Consider the following 25,591-nt stretch of genomic DNA (forward strand, 5'->3'; position numbering starts at 1 on the left):
GATAGATAGATAGATAGATAGATAGATAGATAGATAGATAGATAGATAAATAGATAGATAGATAGTACTTTATTGATTCCTTCAGGAGAGTTCCTTCAGGAAAACTAAAATTCCAGCAGCAGTGTACAGAGTTGAGATCAATTTAAAAAGGAAAAAGTAAATAATGGGGGTTTAAATGGAAACAAAATAGAGAAATATTACAATAAGAATAAAAATAAAAAGCAACAATGGGAATAAAAAACACAACAGTAAAATAAGAATATAACAAGAGAAACTAGGCAGTAGTGACCGTGTTATGAAAACGTATTGCACTATTGTTTTGCATCCCCTATATATGACTACATTTTGTTACACACACACACACACACACACACACACACACACACACACACACACACACACACACACACACACACACACACACACACACACACACACACACACGCACACAAATATATATATACCGTATTTCCTTGAATTGCCGCCGGGGCGCTAATTAATTTAAAACCTTTTCTCACTCCTGCGCTTACCAAAGGCATCCGGTAAAAGTAAGCATGCGCTAATTATTTTAAAACCTCTTCTCACTTCGGCACTTACCAAAAGCATGCAGTAAACATTTGAGTGTGATGTAAGCTTGGACCTTAAAGCCTACTGAATAGCTCTTAATCATCTTCCCTTCATGCGATTTCAAATTACCGGTATTGAAATCAGCCTCCTCTATTTTGAAAATGATGACAGGGGAAGTGTCACTCGTGACGTCACGAGTTTGACAAGGCGGTAATACTAATCATGCGCTAATTATTTTGCGAAGTGAGTTTGACCCGGCAGTAATTCAAGGCAGGCGCTTAGTATATGCCCTATATATATACACACACACATATATGTAACAAAATGTAGTCATAGGTTCACTCAAGTTCTGTAAATAATCAAAATTTGGAACACAGCATCATAGTTTTCACAGTTTTTTTGTTGTTAGTGGTAGAGAGTGTTTTAAAGTAGATTTCTAATTCTTTTTTAAAGGCACAAAAAACTGAGAAACTTACATTCATGAATGTAAAACTTAGCCAATAGTATAATGAAGTTGCGAAGGTAAAACATGTTTTCTTTTTTTTTCATACAGTGTAAATCCAAATAGAAGATCTTTAAAACAAAACACAAATGTGTCGTGATTATTGTCCTGGATTTGATCAAAAAATATATATTTTAGGGTCAACGCCGGCAGCCGTGACGTCATGTATGAGTCTCTCACCGACAACCAACCAGTAATATGTCGTCAGACTCGTGGTGAAGTGGCACGGCCGTCCAATCAGAACCGTCAATGGAGGGGCACCTCGGTTTCAGCCATGTTGTGGTTTTGAATGAGGAAGAAGCGGGAGACACTGCACTTCAACGACTTTTTTGCCCATTTAAAGTGTCGTTAACCATATGTAAACGGGCTAGCGTGAGGCACAACATGATAGCCGTTATTCCGAATGCATTGGTTGTGACTTAACACATCGCCGTTGTAATTTAAACATACTTCTGTAAATTAGCCGCGCTGCTAACAACGTAGGCTAGCAGTGTAGTTAGCATAGTGTGTAGCCTGGTTAGCCGAGTCGCCGTTAACTCGCCAGCGGGGACTGGGGGGAAACGTTACTAATCAGCCCGCTTCACGCACACCTGCTCGAATGACTCGCGTTAGGTTCATTTGTGTCGTCTCCGAGGACCGCTAGACGGCACGCACTTGTGGCGAGTTATCTGTGAACTGGAGCTGTTAGTTCGCACACTTACTTGGAACCATGCTGAACAAAATCTACGAATGGCTGGAGTCAGGCGTAGCCAATCTTCGCAACGGTGTTGCAGCTCCGGAACCATCTCTTGCAGACCGACCGCCTGGAGATGATCTCGTCAGAATGAGAAGGAAAAGACCACTGGAATGGTAGGAGCTTAAATAAAACGTTATTCTTACAACGGTCACACGTTTTAAGGAACTTACAATGTGTCATTGTTCTTACATGTGTTTTACTCGATTTCTTAGTAATAACAGCTGTGTAATGTACTTTATTGTATGTATCACTCTCTTCTAAAGTTCGAAAGACGGAAAGGATGGAACAGCAATAAAGAGATCTCGAATGGGTAATTTCAATATCCGCCCCCATTATCCATCATGATTTATTGTGACATTTTACTGTATTGTGCCTCTTCAGGAGGGCTTATTGAAACTATCCTGGTTTCAGCAGAAGGGGTAAAGAATCGAAGCGTGAGTGTGGCAACGTGGATGAAGAACAGTGTGAGCCCTACTTTGAGAAATGCCCTGCCTGCCTCCCCTGGACCTCCGCTTGAACAATCTCAGCCACAGCCATCAATATCCCCTGCAAGCTGGACACCAATGACCGTAAGAAAAGCAAAGTTTTGCAAACATTTTAGACAAAGTGCGGCCTCAAAAAATATTTTCCGCAGTTTGTGCTACTGGGGGGGGTATAGCTCGGTTGGTAGAGTGGCCGTGCCAGCAACTTAAAGGGTTGCAGGTTCCATCCCCGGTTCCGCCATCCTAGTCACTGCCGTTGTGTCCTTGGGCAAGACAGTTTACTCACCTGCTCCCAGAGCCACCCACACTGGTTTAAATGTAACTTAGATATTGGGTTTCACAATGTAAAGCGCTTTGAGTCACTAGAGATAAAGCGCTCTATAAATATTATTCACTTCACTACTTCCACTTATCATAATTTAGCTTAGACTAGGCGGCTTGCAAGGTGTATAAGGTGACTTGAATACAAATACTGCATTGGGATTCATTAAATTATTTATGTATGGGGTAGCAATATCAAAATCTGATGGTTCGATATTGTCACGGCATTATAGGGTAACTGCACTTTTTAAAATAATTTTGCCTATTGTTCATAATCATGAAGAAAGACATGGGACGGAAGCATATATTTTTTAAAGTATTGTAACTTGTAAATAAAAGTCCGCTTACAGGGCTGTACAGTGCGAGCATTTAAAACTTATAATCGGTTGTGCAAGTATTGGGGAGCAGCACGTGTGCAAATTCAGTCCTGAAAATGTATAATCAAAGCATTGTGGAGATATTTCAAACACCGGATATTTTCAATAATGGGTTAGTTCATGGGCCAAAGGATGAGTTTCTGATCCATATTGCCCAGCCCTACACTCGTGTTACCGACAGTGGTAGCACAGTTTAGGGATGTTCTCTGTTAATTGAGCGTTGCAGTAGGCCCTGGAGGTCCTCTCCAAGGTTTCTCATAGTCAGCATTGTCACTGGCGTCCCATTGGATGTGAATTCTCCCTGCCCACTGGGTGTGAGTTTTCCTTCCCCTTTTGTGGGTTCTTCCGAGGATGTTGTAGTCGTAATGATTTGTGCAGTCCTTTGAGACATTTGTGATTTGGGGCTATATAAATAAACATTGATTGATTGATTGATATAACAAGATTATATCAGTCTGCGTCCTAGTGGCAATAGACATTATACAGTAAGTGATGTTTTATTATGTTTGTTGCCTCTCATGAAGTATACAGTGAGCAGCAATCAGTAATGTTGAAGAAAAAAACAAACATCTTGATGCGTTTTTGAAATGAATGCGCCATATATGCTTAAAATGAGCAAAATGCGTAAATATTACAATTTAGTATAAATGTACCTGTTACAAATTTAGTCTCTAAATGTTCTCATTAATCCAGGTCATTGTATTCTCAGGGCATTCAATTGATTGCAACTGGACTGTTTGGTTTGTCTTAGAAGACCTTTCACCTCTCTTTCATCTAGGCTAGATCTGAAAAATTGAAGTATAGATCTGACCAATCTCAGTCAATGAGCATGAACTGATGAAGCCTTCTTGGATGAAAGACGAAACGTCTTTTAAGACAAACCAAACTGTCCAGTTTCTGCATTACTTTAGTTCATGGGCGTAAGGATATCGGGATATGACTTTTGATCCATATTGCCCAGCCCTACACTCATATTACCCACAGTGGTAGCGCAGTTTAGGTATGTTCTCTGTTAATTGAGCGTTGCAGTAGGCCTTATAAAGTCAATGTGTTTATATGTATGAAATTATAACATTTAATACATTTCATTTTTCTCTTAAATATTTTCTGTACCACAAAAAATCTTCTGAGCTACTAATTTTTTTCATTTAGTAGCACCGGTACTACAAGTAAAAAAGTTGAGCGTACAGCCTGACACTTACAATTGAGCCGATGGGATGTCCTCTATTCTACCCATAAAGCCCAATAAATAACCATTCAAAAACCACCAAAATACTTTATTAAATTTCGTGACTTGAATTTTTGCCAAGTATTAGTGATATTGTTACTATGAACGCTAACGCAGACAGACTGTTTATAGCAGCATGTATATATAACATTTTCTGATGTTTTTAAAGGCCTACTGAAATGAGATTTTCTCAATTAAACGGGGATAGCAGGTTCATTCTATTTGTCATACTTGATAATTTCACGATATTGCCATATTTTTGCTGAAAGGATTTAGTAGAGAAAATCGACGATAAAGTTCGCAACTTTTGGTCGCTAATAAAAAAACCTTGCCTGTACCGGAAGTAGAAGCCGATGTGCGCGTCACGTCACCGGTCTGAGGGCTCCTCACATCCGCACATTGAATACAATCATGGACACCAGCAGCGTGAGCGATTCTGACCGAGAAAGCGACAATTTCCACATTAATTGGAGCGAGGATGAAAGATTCGTGGATGAGGATAGTGAGAGTGAAGGACTAGAAGAAAAAAAAAGACGAGGGCAGTGGGAGCGATTCAGATGTTATTAGACACATTTACTAGGATAATTATGGAAAATCCCTTAACTCATTGTATTACTAGTGTTTTAGTGAGAATATAAAGTCATACCTGAAAGTCCGAGGGGTGTGGTGACCGCCAGTGTCTCTGAGTGAAGCCATGGAGGAGCCAAGAAAGTCGCAGCTGCCTCTTTGACAGCTGCAGGAAGAACGACACAAGCGCCGCTCATGTTTACGGTAAGAGCCAACTTATTACCGCAATTTTCTCACCGAAACCTGCCGGTTGACATGTGGTAGAGAAACATGTTCGCTTGACCGCTCTGTTCCATATTAAAGCTTCACAACAAAAGAAGAAATACCGGCTGTGTTTGTTTTGCTACAGCCGGCCGAAATACACCGCTTTCCACCAAATGCATTTTTTTTTGTAGTATCCATTATTCATTGAACAAATTTCAAAAGATTCAGCAACACAGATGTCCAGAATACTGTGTAATTATTAGGGGTGTAACGGTACACAAACATTTCGGTTCGGTACGTACCTCGGTTTAGAGGTCACGGTTCGGTTCATTTTCGGTACACTAAGAAAACAACAAAATGTAATTTTTGGGGTTATTTATTTACCAAATTTGTAAACAATGGCTTTATCCTTTTAACATTGGGAACACTATAATAATTTTGCCCACGTTAATCCACATTAAACTGCCTCAAGTTGTTGCTTTGATTAAATAAAATGAAAACAACCTTTCTTCTACATAAAAAAAGTGCAACAATAAACAGTTTCAAGTCGACTCATCATGCTTAATTTATTACAGCATTTTGGAAGCCTGTAGTTGACTTTTGTTATGTAAATGTTATATTTTTATCAACATGTGATAGCAGGGACCCTGCTATTCAAAACTAGGCTGCTACATTAGTAATGTAGCATTACTAATGATTAATGTAACTATTGCTGAAAAAATAGTAGAATAGCAATAGGATAGACTATTCATCCCTGAACACCATTGAGTTCAATGAAATGAAATAACCGACAGACAGGGCTTTTGCTGCCCCTAACACACACACACACACAGAAAAATGAGCTAACGTTACGCTAAAAGCTAATTAGCCTTCACCTCAAGCCAGAACTGCGAGTGAGCTGAGCTGCAGTTTAAATTTCTAGAAGGTCAACGGGCTCATAGTGATGTTAGTAATAGTTGTTGTGACTGGGAGGTGTTTTTTATCATTTGGGGAGAGTACGCTGTCCACTGCTCCCCTGCTAAACACATATCTGCTGGACGCTGAAGCATTGACTACATCGCTCTGAATATGCACTGCTGATTGGCTGTTACATCGCTCTGAATATGCACTGCTGATTGGCTTTGTATGTAACCAATCAGATGGTTGTGTGGGTGGGTCAATGCTGGGTGCTGACACAGAAGCATAAAGAAGCCTGTGAAGACTTTTGCTCACAAACTCATTCGGTACACCCGCGTGCCGAACCAAAACCCCCGTACTGAAACGGTTCAATACAAATACACGTACTGTTACACCCTTAGTAATTATGCGATTAAATCGGACGACTTTTAGCCGTGAGTGGTGCTGGGATAAAATGTCCGCTACAACCAATAAGGTCACAAGCACGCGTCAACGTAAGCGTCATCATCCCGCGACGTTTTCAACAGGACACTTCGCGGGGAATTTATAATTGCAATTAAGTAAACTAAACCGGCCGTATTGGCATGTGTTGCAATGTTGAGATTTCTTCATTGATATATAAACTATCAGACTGCATGGTCGGTAGTAGTGGGTTTCAGTAGGCCTTTAAGGGCTTTGTAAACAGAATAAGGCGACTCCAATAGGCTCCATTGTAAGCGGACTTTTGATCGCATTTATTTACTATAGGGACGGCGTAGCGCAGTGGAAGAGTGGCCGTGCGCAACCCGAGGGTCGCTGGTTCAATCCCCACCTAGTAACAACCTCGTCACGTCCGTTGTGTCCTGAGCAAGACACTTCATCCTTGCTCCTGATGCGTGCTAGTTAGCGCCTTGCATGGCAGCTCCCTCCATCAGTGTGTGAATGTGTGTGTGAATGGGTAAATGTGGAAGTAGTGTCAAAGCGCTTTGAGTACCTTGAAGGTAGAAAAGCGCTATATAAGTACAACCCATTTATTTATCATTTATTTAGAATGCATATCTCCTGAAGGAATAAATAAAGTACTATCCATCTATCTAAAAAAGAAAGAACTTGTGCACTTGTCTTACATAAGGATTGTCAATGATATGCAAAATAAAAAAATGTTGCAGTTCCTTAAGGCCACGCGGTATGATAATAATGTATTGTCCAAAAAAAAGACTTTTTAAAAACAGTGTGAATAATGAAGTGTCAGTATTGTTTTAAATAAACAATACTTCTTTTTACGCCCTCGGAAAAATAATTCCGTGCCCCCGTATTCTCCGCCATGACTATAAATTGCATGTGTCTATGAAGTTGTTAGAAATACATTTCTGCATATTTATCCATAACGTTAAACAAAAAAAAGAAACAGAGATCGACTTTAAACAAATTATGACTATACTAAGATTTTTAGTCTGTAACAGAAAAAAAACTAAGTGCATAATTTTGCCTGAAAAAAAAAAAAAATCCTCTTTTTTTTTTTTTTTTTACCCACTTGAACTATTATTAAATCCTGAAAAATAAAATTAAAAATATGTAATTATAATAAATTCTAACTGATTAGTGTTATTAATTTAGGAGCAAACACTTAAACCTATAAGACAATATTGAATAAAAATGATATGATAGTGATGAAGCATGTTCTGGCATAGGGCTGGGTGATATGGCCTTTTTTTAATACCGCGATATTTTTAGGCCATATCGCGATATATATGTATTTCTCGGTATTTTGCCTTTGCCTTGAATGAATATTGGATACATATAATCACAGCAGTATGGTGATTCTATGTGCCTACATTAAAACATTCTTGTTCATACTGCACTAATATATGCTACTTTTGGACTTTCATGCAGAGAAGGAAATCACAACTAAGTCAATTTACCAAAACTTTTGGTAGCAACGCTTGTGCCCCACACATGACAAATTAAAGTTGTCTGTTCGACTAATTCCCGCTTGAAGCCGAACCACCGCCAGACGATGGGCCCCGTGCTGTTTTTCTTGGGAATTAATTCTTCCTTCATTTATTACCAGATTCGCACCTTCTTTCTCTCGCAACAACCCGCTAGCATCACAGCTAACGTTAGCCACGCCGCTACCTCTCTGCTGGGCGAGGGCGTGTACGTATGTGACGTATGACGTGACAGTATGTGACGTATGTAAGAATGTGCGCCTGTTTTTCTGTGAGAAGGAGACACAGGAAAGAGCGAGGAGAGCGTGTAGTGTAATGCCCGCAGCTAAAAACAGCTGCGTGAGAACGTCTACTCGAATATTACGATACAGTCATTTTCTATATCGCACAGAGACAAACCCGCGAATTATATCGTATATCGATATATCGCCCAGCCCTATTCTGGCATCACACACTGCTCCCCTCCAGTAGGGCTCACCAGGAATGCTGTAATTCAATCAATCAATCAATCAATGTTTACTTATATAGCCCTAAATCACTAGTGTCTCAAAGGGCTGCACAAACCACCACGACATCCTCGGTAGGCCCACATAAGGGCAAGGAAAACTCACACCCAGTGGGACATCGGTGACAATAATGACTATGAGAACCTTAGAGAGGAGGAAAGCAATGGATGTCGAGCGGGTCTAACATGATACTGTGAAAGTTCAATCCACAATGGATCCAACACAGTCGCGAGAGTCCAGTCCAAAGCGGATCCAACACAGCAGCGAGAGTCCCGTTCACAGCGGAGCCAGCAGGAAACCATCCCAAGCGGAGGCAGATCAGCAGCGCAGAGATGTCCCCAGCCGATACACAGGCAAGCAGTACATGGCCACCGGATCGGACCGGACCCCCTCCAATGCTTCTACTGAGGTGGCATCTCGAACTGTTACCGGGAGGGCATTCCAGAGTACTGGAGCCCGAACGGAAAACGCTCTATAGCCCGCAGACTTTTTTTGGGCTTTGGGAATCACTAACAAGCCGGAGTCCTTTGAACGCAGATTTCTTGCCGGGACATATGGTACAATACAATCGGCAAGATAGGATGGAGCTAGACCGTGTAGTATTTTATACGTAAGTAGTAAAACCTTAAAGTCACATCTTAAGTGCACAGGAAGCCAGTGCAGGTGAGCCAGTACAGGCGTAATGTGATCAAACTTTCTTGTTCTTGTCAAAAGTCTAGCAGCCGCATTTTGTACCAACTGTAATCTTTTAATGCTAGACATTATGTTGAACACTAACATAATGTTCAAGTGTTATAATAAAATGTATTACGACAAACATGTATTTTTAAGGGCAAAGAATTGTGCTGGAACATTCACTGTTTCATTCATCCATTTATTTTCTACCACTTGTCGTTTTCGGGGTTGCGGAGGATCTGGGGTCTATCCCAGCTGCACTCGGCGAAAGGTCGCCTCATCTCATTGCAGAAGCAATGATAACAAAAACACTTACAGTTGAGTATCTTTAAAGTGACACATCCTGTGTAACAAGTGTAAAACAATAATGTTCACTTCAGTGTCTTTCAACTTTTACTTTCTGAAAAGCAGTGTCGTCTGCAGCAGACATTTTTTTTAAATAATGTATTTCGATAATGTAAATACCTTACCGATAGATGTTTAGCCTCGCTTGCTTCAAATACAGTGGGGCAAAAAAAGTATTTAGTCAGCCACCGATTGTGCGATTTCTCCCACTTAAAATGATAACAGAGGTCTGTAATTTTCATCATAGGTACACTTCAACTGTGAGTGACAGAGTGTGAAAAAAAATTCCAGGAATTCACATTGTAGGAATTTTAAAGAATTTATTTGTAAATTATGGTGGAAAATAAGTATTTGATCAACCATTCAAAGCTCTCACTGATGGAAGGAGGTTTTGGCTCAAAATCTCACGATACATTGCCCCATTCATTATTTCCTTAACACGGATCAAGTTGAGTTGAGTTTATACCAAAATGGATACATGGGTGATACAGCATAGGATTGGTAAAATGTCATGTGGTCAGATGAAACCAAAATAGAACTTTTTGGTATAAACTCAACTTGTCATGTTTGGAGGAAGAAGAAAACTGAGATGCATCCCAAGAACACCATACCTACTCTGAAGCATGGGGGAGGAAACATCATGCTTTAAGGCTGTTTTTCTGCTAAGGGGACAGGACGATTGATCCGTGTTAAGGAAAGAATGAATGGGGCCATGTATCTTGAGATTTTGAGCCAAAACCTCCTTCCATCAGTGAGAGCTTAGAATGGTTGACCAAATACTTATTTTCCACCATAATTTACAAATAAATTCTTAAAAATTCCTAATATGTGAATTCCTGGATTTGTTTTCACATTCTGTCTCTCACAGTTGAAGTGTACCTATGATGAAAATTACAGACCTCTGTCATCATTTTAAGTGGGAGAACTTGCACAATCGGTGGCTGACTAAATACTTTTTTGCCCCACTGTATATTTTCCGGGTGATGGTTTATCAAGGTGCTTCTCATTTTACTCTTATTTCCCATGGTGTGCAGTGTCCGCGATTCCACCGGGCGCTTTACCTCCGCATTGTGCGCAGTGAGTGGCTTTGTGTAGGTTTAAGACGATTGTGGCGCGCATTGCTTTGCTGTACGCGGATATTAGTTACGCTAAAGAGGTTTTTTTTTTTGCCAGGGTTTGTTTGGCTGTTTGTTAGCGACATACTTCAAAAAGTTATGAATGTGTTTTGATGACATTTTCGGGTAATGTCAGAAAAAACAATTGCTTTTATCTGCTACGAAGACACTTCTCCCACAAGCTTCCTCTTTTTCTCCCCTTTACAGCGTTCCACGCCTTCACCTTGCCGGTCCCGCATTTGCTGAGGATTTTTAGAGATGTAGTTTTATTTTTAGACTGGCTACCGCAAAAGTGTCAGAAAAAAACAGTCACCAAGTTTTTGTTGGATAGCATTGCACGTCAAATAATTATTGTGAGGATTTTGAAACCGCAATACCTCTACGTCCCTAATTAATAAGTCTGATACAATTTTATTTTACGTAAAGGTATGACTAGATCAGGCCTGCATACCAACAGTGGTAGTAGTACTATTGTTTTTCAAAGCGTATTAAAGTTAAAGTACCAATGATTGTCACACACACACTAGGTGGGGCAAAATTTGTCCTCTGCATTTGACCCATCCCATTGTTCACCCCCTGGGAGGTGAGGGGAGCAGTGGGCAGCAGGGGTGCCGCGCCCGGGAATCATTTGTGGTGATTTAACCCCCAACTCCAACCCTTGATGCTGAGTGCCAAGCAGGGAGGTAATGGGTCCCATTTTTATAGTCTTTGGTATGACTCGGCCGGGGTTTGAACTCCCAACCTACCCATCTCAGAGCGGACACTTTAACCACTAGGCCAGTGAGTAGGTTATTAGTATTAATATACACATGAGAATGAAACACTGTTCTTAACAAGCGCAGCAGTGCAAATAACATATTCTAGTGTTTGAAGTTGTGCTGGTCTTATTTTCTTAAGAGCTCCAAAGAAAACTCTTTGGACCAGACTTTTGCTGCTCCCTCGACAACTTTGGAGTGGAAAACCTCTAAATCAGGTGAGTTTACCTTTTAAGGTCTTGCAACAGGGTTGTGCATCATTAGGCCTGGGTCAATAGCAAGTATTTCTGAATAATATGGTCCCACACGTTATTGCCCATAAGCGATAATATTGTAAGCTATATTTTAAAACCAATTTAAGCACTAATTAAATCATAATAATAATGTAACCTTTTCAAATGCAATACTCTTACTTATTATTTGTTACCATTTGGTCAAGAACTTCTAATTACCGTATCCTAAATAAGTAAACACAAATAAAATGACTCGATATTTGTTAGCAAAAATTGCACTCAGTGTAAATATTGTACATCTTGAACTACTGTTTTAGAATCCTCTTGCTCATTCAGTTTGAATCTGAAATAATCCCACAACGGACGTTTGCTTTGCAATCATCTTTTTTCATCCTAATGTGTTACCTTGTGGTGCTTTACACTAGCGACTAGCGCTGTCAGAAGCTAGCTTCGCCTCCGCTCACCGAGACAAAGATTGTGGATGACTGTCGAGGGTTTGCTCCTTTCATTTACAGTAGTTCTGCTGTTGAGAAACCACACTCAGTTGCTCAGAGCAATGCACATAGTGAATCTTCTGCCACTCTATTTGAAAGCAAGAGACAGAACAAACAAACAAACACACGAACATGGATATATAATAATGACACCAAAGTTATCAAGTTAATTTTCATTTATTTTTTGATTAATGGGTGATTTCTTGTTGACCCAGGCCTACGCATCACGAGTGCCGCTTTATGGTCACATTCTATCTGCAACCCTGGTTTTGCCTGGAAATAAAAAGTCTGTTTGGGGATTCTAAAGTTTGCAGGCGGCAAATGCACATCAATCCAGGACATCGTGAAGTACCAAAAATAAATGGGCATCCATGCAGCTTGCCATCTACTATCACATCCAAATTTCCCCCTTCTGCACGGCTCGGCAGGCCCATAAACTTCAGAGCAACAACATATGCCACACCAAGGTGCTGCAACCATTTCTGTACTTAAGTCTGTGTAGTCAGCGTTGGTTTTGTCATGTCTGATTACATTATGTTTGCATAGTGTGCTTAGTGGGGCATCTACAACCAGCAGCTCCAGCAATAGCATGTACGAGAAGACCTTTCCAATCAAAGTTTTTCCAAGCCCGTCACATAAAACGTCATCCAGCCACACACTTCACAATAAGCCCTGCTGCACAGCTCAGGAGGTGAGACGTTGGCACAATATTGTACAACCTTTGTTTTTCTTTAACAACTCATGCCTAATCCCATGTGTCCAGTCGGTTTGTTTAGAGGAGAAGGAGGTCTACAGGCAGCTTTTGAACATGGTCTCAGGTGGTCAGTCGTCGTGTGTTCACAATGGCCGGCCGCATTCCATTGTTCGGTCTCATCGAGATTTGTAAGTATACATGAAGGCCCTTCAACATTGACTCACTGATTGTAATCACTTTGGGAATTTAGAATCAGTTGTATTGTTTAATAATCACAATATATACTGTATATGGTCAACTAGAGCTAACCTCTTAAAGACATTTCTCAAATTGACAGTTCAATTAAGGCAAGTCAGGTTTTTTTTATAGCGCACAATTTGTACACAAGGCAATTCAAAGTGCTTTACAGAACATTACAGGAAAGGCGAAAAAAAAATAAAAATTATCATGTCAAAAATCTAAAATATAATAAGAACAAAAACAATAATTCAAATTAAAATCAAAGTCCATCCATTTTCTACCGCTCATTCCCTTTGGGGTCGCGGGGGACGCTGGTGCCTATCTCAGCTACAACGGGCGAAAGGTAGATACAATTTTTTCAGTTGTAATAACCACAATTAAACAAGTGTTTTCAGCCTGGATTTTATCATTGTCAACGTTAAAGCCTGTCACACATTTTTTGGAAGACTATTCCTGATTTTAGGAGCATGAAACAGAAAACAGCCTCCCCATGTTTTGTCCAGACACTGAGTACCAGCAGGAGAACCATTCTCTAAAGATTCTTAGAGGCCGAGATTGTTCAAATGCTTCTGACATGTAAGAGATGTACTTTGGCACAAGACCATAAAAATACTTGTACACAAGCAGAGCTGTTTTAATGTCTGTTGTTTGAGCGACAAGAAGCCAGTGCAGTGACTTAAGCACTAGACTGATTTGGTCATATTTTCTGGTTCTAGTCAGGAATCAAGCAGCAGCATTCTGGATGTACTGCAGCTTCTTTACAGCTCGTTTATAGAGGCCAGTGAAAAGGCCATGACAGTAGTTTAACTTGTTGGAGACAAAGGCATGGATTAGTCTTTCCAAGTCTGCTTTTGAGACTATTCCATTGGTTTGGCAAAATCAAAACACATTATACAGAGATCAATCTGTTTATTGTTGTGCCACAGTTGAGAAATATTCAGTCTCTGCATTAAAGAAAACCTGATGGGTTGCTAATGTGTATTGATTCCTATCAAATTTTTTGCCTGTTCTGTGCTTGCGGGAAACCAACTTATTCATGTTTATATCTTCACGTTCTTTCAGCACCAGCTTTCTGAGCACCAGCCGGAGACTGCTACAATTTTCTTCCCCTGCTGGTTCAGCGGCAGGGGATACTTCAGAGGGGCCAAGCAGTCCTCCCAGCCCCAGGGGGGTATCTAGCCAGAGCTCCAGCAACCTTCCCAGCCCGTTGGGTGCCACCCGCAAACCAGTGAACCAGACATGGTCTCAGGACACGGACCTCAGCTCCATTCAACCTGCTCCCCTCTTGTCATCTCCCTCCCCTTCCACACTGCAAGACAATTCCTCTCAGGACACTCAGTCATCAGGTAAGTTGATTGCCGTCTTTTTTTGGTACATGTGTACTGAATTGTTGAGTGAATTGCAAATTTGCTTTTGTCCTTTCTCTTCTAGCTCATGATGGTGACTCCGTTATTATTGTGACTGAGCAAAAGGTTAAAAAGCAAGACGGCTCAAGGTTAGCTTTGTTTTCTGGCTTTAAAACCATTAATTACAAATCGCTTACAACAAAAAACATCTGTCTTCACAGAGCGCCTTGCTTCCAAGCCGAGATATGGATTAAAGAGCTGTAAGTACCTGTGTTAGTTTAATTGATTCAATACTTGAGTTTAATACTTATGGTCATAAAAACATAACATATGTGACCATAGGACAAGTATGTATGATTCTCGGGCAAGAGAAAGACGAAGACATATAGAAGAGCAGGAGGCTTTGGCAGCCCAGCTGCAGCGGCAGGTAGCTACAACACTCATCACTCAGGCTGTGCACCACCCTTTACGTTCCACTAACCTGTGTTCTTATGTTCTTAGCGACTGTCTGAAGTAGGGCACCGCAGCAGAGATGTGGAAGTCCATGTCCGAGTTCCTTTGGAGAAGGAAATTCCTTTGACTTTAGTAATACAAGAGCCTTTTGAAGATAAACCAGAATTCCCAGAACTCTCAGAGGTAGGATTATTATCTACATATGTACTCGCTTGTCTATTTTTATAATATTAAGATATTTTAACTTAATGTAATGACGATGTAAACGTCGGGAATTTTTCCTGCCTTTCACACTTTGTTTATTTGTTAAGGAGATGGAAGCTCAGGTGGACAAGGTCCTAAGACGCGGGAGTCCTGATGAAGTATTCAGTGAGGGATTTGGTCTTAGCCTGACCCGCAAAGATCTGCAGACTCTCAGTGGCCTTAACTGGCTCAATGATGAGGTGAGCACAGATTCCTTGTCTAAGAGCCATTTTTAAAATTCTTTATTCGGGGTCCGCCTATCAATCGGCTGATTTCCGTAAAAAGAATATGATTGGTTATTGCCGATTTATGACTTTTAATGACTATCACAAAAATCGATCCTGTATGGCAGATACTTTATTTATTTTTATTTTAGTTTTTTGGTGGACAAGGGTCCAGTACTTAATTGTGCATCTTCATACACCTGGTGGAGCCAATCCCCTAAATTGATAATCATCACCTTCATTTTGGCAGATAAACTGCATTTCTTGGTATCGTAAGTCTTAAATCATTGGAGGACGAGTCTACAACACCAGGAAATAAGTCTTTAGTAAAGTTTAGGAAGTCTAAATGGTACGATTTTACAGCAGAAAGTAAGGAAATATTAGCATGAATTTAACAATGACATTAATAAAACATCTATATGATCGATAGACTGATAGTGATATTTCTCTTTATTTTTTGTCAATGTTTACAAACTGAGGTATTACTGATCATAGGAGCGCCTTGGTCCGACTACGGTCCGTTTAAAAACAAAAAAACAACAAAAAAAAAACGTTCATACTGTATTAGGGACTTTTCCTGTTTTGTTAACAATACCTTGTCTCGCTGCAGCACTCATTTTTAGTTTCTCTTCTCACACAGTGCAAAAGAACTAACGCAAGACGACAGGATCACGCAACCAAACTTGATAATTGTTGGCGGGTGACTCCTACTAATCAGTGATCACTTTCTTTGTGGCTGGGTTTACAAGAGAGCGAGGGCTTTTTTAATGCAACCAACCTCTTTGCAACTACTGGTTTCTTCCGACAAAATGAAAAAAAAAAAAGTATATTTATATATCAAACACATTTTTTATTGATATTGATTGTGTGTGTATTGTATTATATTGACATCATTTCATCGCCAATCCCTATTATTGTGAACTATTGAATTAGTTTTGCTCAAACCTTTGTATGTCATAAGAGAAAATTGGGAACTAATTTAAACATTGTGCTGATACTGTTAGAGCAAGCATACTTTAAATTTACAGTTAATACATGTGATCGCATTGGTATCGGTCAATCTCACTCAGGGATTAATCGGAGCATGCATAAAAATGTTTTTTTGTAGTGTAAGCGTGAACTTGTGTTCTTGGTCAAGAACAAAAATTGACTGCTGACTGCATGCAATTGCAATTTATACACATGTTATGGCATTGATTAAGGGTTCATTATGCATCCATTATTGCAAATTCGCTATTGGTCATCAACAGTCTAACTTACTTGCACTTAACACTTGGTGCTATTTCAACCCAATCTTCATTAATTTGGGCATTTCATGTCCTTTTATTGTCAGGTGATCAACTTTTACATGAATCTGCTGGTGGAACGTAGCAAAAACCCCAAGCTGCCCACTGTCAACACATTTAGCACATTCTTCTATCCCAAGCTGCGCAGTAGCGGATATTCTGCTGTCCGCCGCTGGACTAAAAAGATGGACATCTTTTCCAAAGACATTCTTTTGGTCCCTGTCCACCTTAGGATGCATTGGTGCCTCTCTGTAAGTTGTACTAAGCAATGGGAATGTTTGAGTATGTTATAACAAGCTAATATCACCACGTTCCTTGTCTCAGGTGGTGGATTTCCGACAAAAGGCTGTCACATATTTTGATTCTATGGGAGGAAACAATGATGAAGCTTGCAAAGTGTTGCTGTAAGTTGCACTGATGTGAAAGGGATTTTCTGCATGTAGACTGTAAAGATGAACTCAGTGTGTTGTCTACAGTGAATACCTGCAACAAGAAAGTAAGGACAAAAAGGGTCAAGAACTGGATACCACAGGATGGACTTTATCCAGCAAAACGCGCAATGTAAGTTCTACATTTAATGAGGCTCGTAAGTGTCCTTCCCAGTTAATGGAGTTAGTCCTTTTTCCTTCTTATAACATAGAGCAGGGGTGCCCAGTTGTCGATCGCGGCGGGTGTGGCAGTCGATCGCCAACCCGGCATTAAAAAAATAGACTTAAAATTTAGCGATCATCAATCTTCACTATGACGTCACTTGATTGACATTCGCTGCACCCAAGGATTTTGTGAGAGGATGCTGGCTTTCAACACTCTCGCGCCGAACACGCTGTCAAAAGCCTAAATACCGACCGCACGGTTTCTGTCTTCACAATTAAAAAAATGCTGCTCCATCCTGCCTGCGCTAACAAAATAAGAGTCAGAAAGCTAGCTCACACAAGCTGGCAAGCTAAGGAGTTTGGCGTTAATGTATTTCTTGTAAAGTGTTTAAAACAACAATGGAAGCTGGACAAATGAGATGACAAAAAACAACCACTTTCATGTGGTATTGGACAGAAAGGAGGACTTTTTTTCTCCTCCACAATGTAAATTCAAAAATGTGGAAGTTATCAGCCAAACTGAATCAGGTAATACACCAAAAAATATTCTTGTCTTTATGAAAGAAAGGAATCCATCCATATGTTATTGTTATGGATTGAGTTTATTTCGTACATGCATACGATTACAACATGATACATGTTTAATGCTTGAATTTTATTAAACACCTTTAACATATTAACAAAAAACGTCTGTTTCAAAAATACATATATATATATATATATATATATATATATATATATATATATATATATATATTAGGGGTGGGCAAATTAATGCGTTAATTACGAGTTAACTCATCAATCTATTAACGCCGACAATTATTTTATCGCACATTTGCGTATGTTGTTTACATGCTTTTATTTTGTTAACGCCTTTTCTTAACAAGATGGCGTCGCCCGGACGGGCTTCGGCGTGGAGGGGCTCTTGGTAAAGATGGAACATTTTGCAAAAATACCGGACAATTCTGCAAATTTCATGGCTGGCTTACAGCGTGGTCACTCCGGGATCACTTACGACCGCCAGACAATTCTGGATGTGGATAGATCGGGCCGTTTTGGACTGAATGACCCGTGCTTGCTAGACCTGCTAGCTAGCATGGGAATACTTTGCCGGCTTCATCCAGCGGCCTGTGAAGCAGCGGAGTATATGTGTTGTCTGTCTATTTATGAATAATGCAGACGAGGCGTGTTGGCTGAGTTCTTAACGTTTGCTTTCAGAGCGTGCATATCACAACATACAAGATGCCGTCATAGCAACACAACCTATACCGGGCTACCGCGCATGCTCGTCACTCCTGTTGCATGCTGGGTAGGGTAGTTCTTTTTTTCGCAGGCTCATAACAATCACAATATAGTACCATGTATATGATGCGTTCAGTATATCAAAGCACCAAGCAAAATTCCCATCATATCATTTCCTAGATATGGTCATAATTATTTTAAGTGCACTACGCAGAATAAACACAACATTATTAATACTGCTACTACGGATAATTTGATCAAAAATTCCCTAAAACAGCCCACTACCTATAAAATAGGTTTTTTAAACATAAGATCCCTGATAAAAAAAAATGTTTCTGCTGTTACCTCAGAAATTGCCTGTTCAGATGTTATGATTGTGGCTCAGAGATTTGTAAGTAGATTATATTTATTTTCCATAACAAACAGGATAACTTAAATACCCTGGCAGTGGCAATAAGCTTAAATGTTTGTATTTACATTTTTTGAGTTGATTTTCATAAAATATGCTATTTAACTGCTACTGTTTAACAAGGACTGATTTAAATTGTGTTTGCACAACAAAACAAATGTTTTGGCGCTTTTGTTCATGTGGGAGAATATTCCAATAAAGATGCACTACACACTACTTTTGAATTCATTATTGGGCTTTGCGTATACAATGCAGTTAATCGCGATTAATCGGAGAAATAGTGCGATTATATATATATATATATATATATATATATATATATTAGTATTTCTATTTTATAAGAAGAGGTAGATCAGCTTGACTTGGTCATTTAAAAAGTAGCTTCCCTCCTGAAAAAGTGTAGGCACCCCTGAAGTAGAGCACTACTCTATAGTCTCAGAAGAACTGACACTATAATTCAGGGACACCTATCAAGTATTAAAAGTAAAAGATTAACGCTAAACGGACATACACGGGGTCAGTGTGTTCGTTTTGACCACTTGGTGTCGCTGTTGGTCTATTAATCTCAGAGTTGTGTATAAAGAGTGTGGCCAACTGAACAGGCGCCATGACTGCTACCAGGGACATACACATCTGTGCCTGGATGCTGGCAATTGCTGTCGTTGTTTTTTGTTTTTCTGATTAAAACCCCCCAAATGATGTCTATAAGTAGTTTTAAACATACTTCAACTCATAAAGTCAAAACATGCTTTTTTTTTTTTTACGTCAAAGTATAATTTTGACGCCCTCTGCTGCTACAGCCCTCTATAGTGTTTTGTGACCAGCGGGCACTCTAACACGCATCCGACGTAGCAATAAATGTAAAAAAATAAAATACTCTGAACAAAAACACCTTACTTCCTTCTTTTTGTCAATATCTTCATTAGCTTTGGACCAACAATCACAGATTAATTTTTACTTTTGTGTGAAGTATGTCAAATGTGGTGGTTGCCTCCAATGTATTTGACATCACTGTATGTATCACCTATAATTCTAACCGAGCTTTCTTTTTTGTAACATGGTAAGTGATTAAGTGTACTGTTGTAGCCATTTCCGCATATTTTTGCACAATAACTCAGATATTGTGACACAAACGAGTAATAGGGAATATGAAATGATTTTGGGTCCAGAAGATATTTGGCTTAATTCCTTTTCGGTTTATTTCTTACCATGTTATTTTGTATGTTGGTATGAGACTTCCAGTTCATTTTCTCATCTATTATTATACCCCAAATGTGTTTTATTTTACTCTTTCAATGTCCCTCTTCGTATTTGTGTCCAACCTTCTTTTCTACTGTTACTGAGTGTAATTATTTTAGTTTTACTGAGATTCAAAGAGTCTGTTTTTGTCAAACCATCTCGTAAATTTGTTAATTTTTTCTGTTATTTGCATTCGCTTCTGCGTGTTCTCACCTCAACAAAACGCAGACGTGTTGTATGTTTACCTCGCACAACACGTAATCTGTGGTTCTCCAGTGTTGTTTGTGAACCACATTTTTTTTTCAATGTTGTGGGGAAAGCGATGTAAAGCCTTCCCATAATTCCCCCGGGTGAGCAGCCGCATGTTGCACAACAGGGCAATTTTAAACGTCCAAAAACTAATGAGGAAATGCTCCAAACATATAGCATCAGGTCAAAGTTAGGGGCAGTCAGGGTGCCCTGTAGCCACGTGAGTGCCTATTGACCAATCATTGAGGAGATTGCCAGAAACCAAGTTGGCCATCGTCTCATGACTCTAATTAGTCCCTTCCTAGTGCACCACAGAATGGGTGTGGGGAGCCTCCAGTGCACAAGGTGGTGCTGATGTACCTTTTTAGCACAAAGAGCACACGGTATTGCTTCAAATCCACTAAATCAGTGTTTTTCAACCACTGTGCTGTGATATACAGTCTGGTGGGCCATGGGAGATGATCTAATGTAAACTATTTGGGCTAAAAATATTTTCTTCAAACCAGTGATCTGCAAATTATGTGTTGTTGTTGAGTGTCAGTGCTGTCTAGAGCTCAGCAGAGTAACCATGTAATACTCTTCCCTACCAGTAAGTGGCAGCCGATAGCTAATTGCTTTGTAGATGTCTGAAACAGTGGGAAGCAGCATGCAGGTAAAAAGTTGTCTAATGCTTAAACCAAAATTAAACAAAATGTGAGTTCCTCTAAGAGAAGGCATTGAAGCTTAGGGAAGGCTATGCAGAACAAAACTAAAACTGAACTGGCTACAAAGTAAACAAAAAACAGAATGCTAGACGACAGCAAAGACTTACTGTGGCGCAAAGACGGTGTCCACAAAGTACATCCGAACACGACATGACAATCAACAATGTCCTCACAAAGACGGATAAAAACAACTGAAATATTTTTGATTGCTAAAATAAAGTAAATACGGGAAATATCGCTCAAAGGAAGACATGAAACTGCTACAGGAAAATACCAAAAAAGGAGAAAAAGAACTAAAACACTACACAAAAGAAAAAAACTCATAAGTCAGGACGTGATGTGACAGGTGATGACAGTACACCTACTTTGAGACACGAGCTCGTGATGCATTGTTAGTTATGATTTAAAGTCATATCCAACAATTGCGACAACGTTTTTACTGTCAACTGAGTTTAGTGTTTTAATGATTTCTGCTGGTGGTGTGCCTCTGGATTTTTTCAACGGAAAAAATGTGCCTTGGCTCAAAAAAGGTTGAAAAACACTGCAGTAAATGACTAAAATGGCGCTCAGTTTTATACAACAAAAAAATTTAAGAGGCATTTCCATGTACAAAGCTATATGAGGCTGTTGCGCTAAAGTTGCTTATTTGTTTAATGTAACACCACTCTTATTGTTTCCAAACTACAGTTAAAGGCCTATTGAAATTAGATTTTCTTATTCAAACGGGGATAGCAGGTCCATTCTATGTGTCATACTTGATCATTTCGCGATATTGCCACATTTTTGCTGAAAGAATTTAGTAGAGAACATCGACGATAAAGTTCGCAACTTTTGGTCTCTAATAAAAAAAGCCTTGTTTGTACCGGAAGTAGCAGATGATGTGCGCGTGACGTCATGGGTTGTGGAGCTCCTCACATCCGAACATTGTTTACAATCATGGCCACCAGCAGTGAGAGCGATTCGGACCGAGAAAGCGACGATTTCCCCATTAATTTGAGCGAGGATGAAAGATTTGTGAATGAGGAAAGTTAGAGTGGAGCACTAAAGAAAAAAAAAAAGGTCACGGCTCCAGGCGGCGACAGTGAGAGAGTTTCAGATGTAATTAGACACATTTACTAGGATAATTCTGGAAAATCCCTTATTTGCTTATTGTGTTAATAGTATTTTAGTGAGATTATAAAGTCATACATGAAAGTCGGATGGCTGCGGTGAACGCCAGTGTCTCCGTGAGAAGCTGAGGAGCCAAGATCACAGCTGCCTTTTTGACAGCTACAGGAGGAGGTCCCATAATCCACTGAAGTCTCCAGTAAGAGTCGACGTAATATCACAATTTTCCCATCCAAAAACTTACTGGTTGACGCAGAGAAACCTGTTCGCTTGACCGCTCTGTGTTAAAGCTTCACAACAAACAAAGAATCACCGGCTGTGTCTCGGTGCTAAAGGCAGCTGCAATACACCGCTTTCCACCAACAGCATTGTTCTTTATAGTCTCCATTATTAAATGAACAAATTGCAAAAGATTCAGCAACAAAGATGTCCAAAATACTGTGTAATTGCGGGATGAAAAGAGACGAATTTTAGCCGTAAGTGGTGCTGGGCTAATATGTCCCCTCCAACCAATAACGTCACAAACACGCGTCATACGCGTCATCATTCCGCGACGTTTTCAACAGGAAAGTCCGCGGGAAATTAAAAATTGTAATTTATTAAACTAAACGGGCCTTATTGGCATGTGTTGCAATGTTAATATTTCATCATTGATATATAAACTATCAGACTGCGTGGTCGGTAGTAGTGGGTTTCAGTAGGCCTTTAAAATATGCTTTGTAATGCCTGTCAATAAAGTATTTAATGTGTACTTATATGTTATCTCTAAAAATGCTTATGCACTCTTTGTCATTGCAGGAAATACCACAGCAAATGAACGGGAGTGACTGTGGAATGTTCACATGTAAATATGCAGATTACATTACCAAAGACAAGCCAATTACATTCACACAGGTATTTGCTCTGCCCGATCAGCATGAATGGGAGCCTTCTTCAGCTGCTAACATGTGCTCTGTTGATCCTTTTTGCAGAAACAAATGCCGTATTTCAGAAGAAGGATGGTTTGGGAGATAGTGAACCGTAAACTGTTGTGAAAGGAAACATCAGCAGGCCTACCGAGGCCCTGCAACACCAGCACATCAGATCAGGGACTGACCAAGCTTATTGAACTTTACCTTACAGGATGTTGCTGGAGCTCTAAGCACTGCCCCCAAGTCGTCTACCCACACTTAGGTTTTTTTTTGTTTTGTTTTCTTGAATTGTCTTTAGAGCGAGCATACCTCAAATACTGCAGGATTTATCTGAAAAGTTCTTCTTGTTTACTGACTATAAAGCATATTGTCAAGTCCAGTGTTCAGTTTGAAGCAACCACACATGTTTAGATGACATACTAGGACTCTCCTAATGGCACCTTTGTATTGGGCCATAAGACTTGTACATTGTTTTCTCTTGTAATATGCACATTTACTTTCAATAGAGGATTATTTTTCTAATTTGACTTTCAACAAAAAGGTGTTGAAATATGACATTGCCATGCAGAATGTGATTGAATGGAAGTAGAATTCTTCTGCAAGTGATACACAGTAGTCTTATTTGTCACACCTGGAAAAAAGTCCTCATGAGTTTTGCAAAAAGATTGTAAATTAACTTTCAAATTCTATTTTGTGTACGGGAGTCTACAGCAACTTTTGACGAATTCAGAATATTTTCAACTTTGTATATATATTCAGAACCTAAATTGTCTTGGTACATTGTATAATACTTTTTATGTACTTGCTATTTTTTATGTAGATTTAATTGTTTCAGTAATAAATTATCTTGTATTATTGTTGGTGCCATATCAATGGAGGATATACAGTATATGTATGTTTAAAAATATACTGTGTATACACCATATTAGGGTTGTCAGCTTATAATCACAAAACATCCCTTAATTGCACATTTTATTTTTTGTACACCTTAACCATGAACGGTAACAACACCGGTTGTTCTACAGTCAGTGATCACGTCAGTGCCAAGATGTGTGAGGAGACTCCAACTTGTGGCAACTTTTGTTTCAAAATAAACTGATATTGCTTTAGCTACAACTGTTTGGAGCAAATGACATTTATTCAGGTCAAACACCTAAAAAAGGTCGCAGTGTGACATTCTGACAGCAAATTATTTTTCTACTTAAGTTAATTTAAATTATGCATGCAAGCAATGTACTGTGATTAATCACAATCAAAATGAAAAAGTGATTAATCCCATCAAAACACCCAAAATGTTCCTGTTTGACATTTTAACAAAATATATTTTTAAAGTTGATTGAATTTCTGCACGCAAGTAACTTATTGTGACTAAACGCAGAAGTGTGATTAATCTGGTAAAAAAGAAAAAAATCATTTGACTGCATCTGAAAATGTTTCCCTGTTTGACATTCTGACAACAAAATATGATTGTAAAGGTAATTTAATGTAATCCTGCAAGTAATTTACTGTGATTAATCAAAATATAAAAGTGTGATTTAGTTGATTAAAAAATATAACTTGACAGCATTTCAAACACTTGTCCTGATATTTTTGTTATAGTTAATTTGAATTATGCATGTTAGTAATTTACTGAGATTAATCACATTTATTTAAACGGAAGTGTGATTAATCTAAAAAAACATGTAATCATTTGACAGCACCTTAATATGTTCCTGTTTGACATTCTGACAACATTGATTTTTAAAGTAAATACAAATTATGCATGGAAGTCATTTTCTGTAAGTAATCAAAATGTGGAAGTGATTAAAAAATGTAATTGTTTGACACCACTTAAAGATGTTCCTGTTTGACACTGATTACATTTAAAAAAAAAGTTTTTTCAAATTCTGCATGTAATTTACTGATTAAGAACCCATGAGATAGGTCCCATTCTTTTTCATCTTTATATGCTGCCTCTAGAGCAGTGGTTCTCAAATGGGGGTACGTGAGATTTTTATAAAATATTCTAAAAATAGCAACAATTAAAAAATCCTTTATAAATGTATTTATTGAATAATCAACAAAATATGAATGTAAATTCATAAACTGTGAAAAAACAACAATGCAATATTCACATGACAGCTAGATTTTTTGTGGACATGTTCCATAAATACTGATGTTAAAGATTTCTTTTTTTGTGAAAAATTGTTTAGAATTAAGTTCATGAATCCAGATGGATCTCTATTACAATCCCCAAAGAGGGCACTTTAAGTTGATGATTACTTCTATGAGTAGAAATTTTTATTTATAATTGAATCACTTGTTTATTTTTAAACAAGTTTTCAGTTATTTTTATATCTTTTTTTCCCCAAATAGTTCATATATATATATATATATATATATATATATATATAGACAGATACAGTATATACACAAACCCCGTTTCCATTTGAGTTGGGAAATTGTGTTAAATGTAAATATAAACGGAATACAATGGTTTGCAAATCATTTTCAACCCATATTCAGTTGAATGTGCTACAAAGACAAAATATTTGATGTTCAAACTGATAAACTTTTTTTTTTTTTTTTGCAAATCATTAACTTTAGAATTTGATGCCAGCAACACGTGCCAAAGAAGTTGGGAAAGGTGGCAATGAATACTGATAAAGTTGAGGAATGCTCATCAAACACTTATTTGGAACATCCCACAGGTGTGCAGGCTAATTGGGAACAGGTGGGT

At 38.9% G+C, this 25,591-nt stretch overlaps 1 protein-coding gene across 4 annotated transcripts; it reads left to right on the forward strand.

The window, feature by feature from the left end:
- Positions 1-1,278: 1,278 nt before the first annotated feature.
- senp1 (SUMO specific peptidase 1) lies at positions 1,279-23,988 on the forward strand. 4 transcript variants are annotated; one of them, XM_061903327.1, is made up of 19 exons: positions 1,279-1,918; positions 2,069-2,115; positions 2,187-2,374; positions 9,227-9,307; positions 11,348-11,423; positions 12,240-12,399; positions 12,479-12,623; positions 12,696-12,814; positions 13,929-14,212; positions 14,298-14,361; positions 14,434-14,472; positions 14,555-14,639; positions 14,714-14,848; positions 14,977-15,108; positions 16,466-16,669; positions 16,743-16,822; positions 16,895-16,979; positions 22,760-22,855; positions 22,933-23,988. In XM_061903327.1, exons 1-19 carry the CDS (start codon positions 1,779-1,781, stop codon positions 22,993-22,995), a joined length of 2,223 nt encoding a protein of 740 aa, XP_061759311.1. In that variant the 5' UTR covers positions 1,279-1,778; the 3' UTR covers positions 22,996-23,988. The 4 variants fall into 4 exon arrangements, with proteins under 4 accessions (XP_061759311.1, XP_061759312.1, XP_061759313.1 ...); XM_061903328.1 differs by having other exon boundaries at positions 2,217-2,374; XM_061903329.1 differs by having other exon boundaries at positions 2,220-2,374.
- The last annotated feature ends 1,603 nt before the right edge of the window (positions 23,989-25,591 follow it).

Source organism: Nerophis ophidion, linkage group LG06, assembly GCF_033978795.1.
Source record: "Nerophis ophidion isolate RoL-2023_Sa linkage group LG06, RoL_Noph_v1.0, whole genome shotgun sequence".
Lineage (NCBI taxonomy): Eukaryota > Metazoa > Chordata > Actinopteri > Syngnathiformes > Syngnathidae > Nerophis > Nerophis ophidion.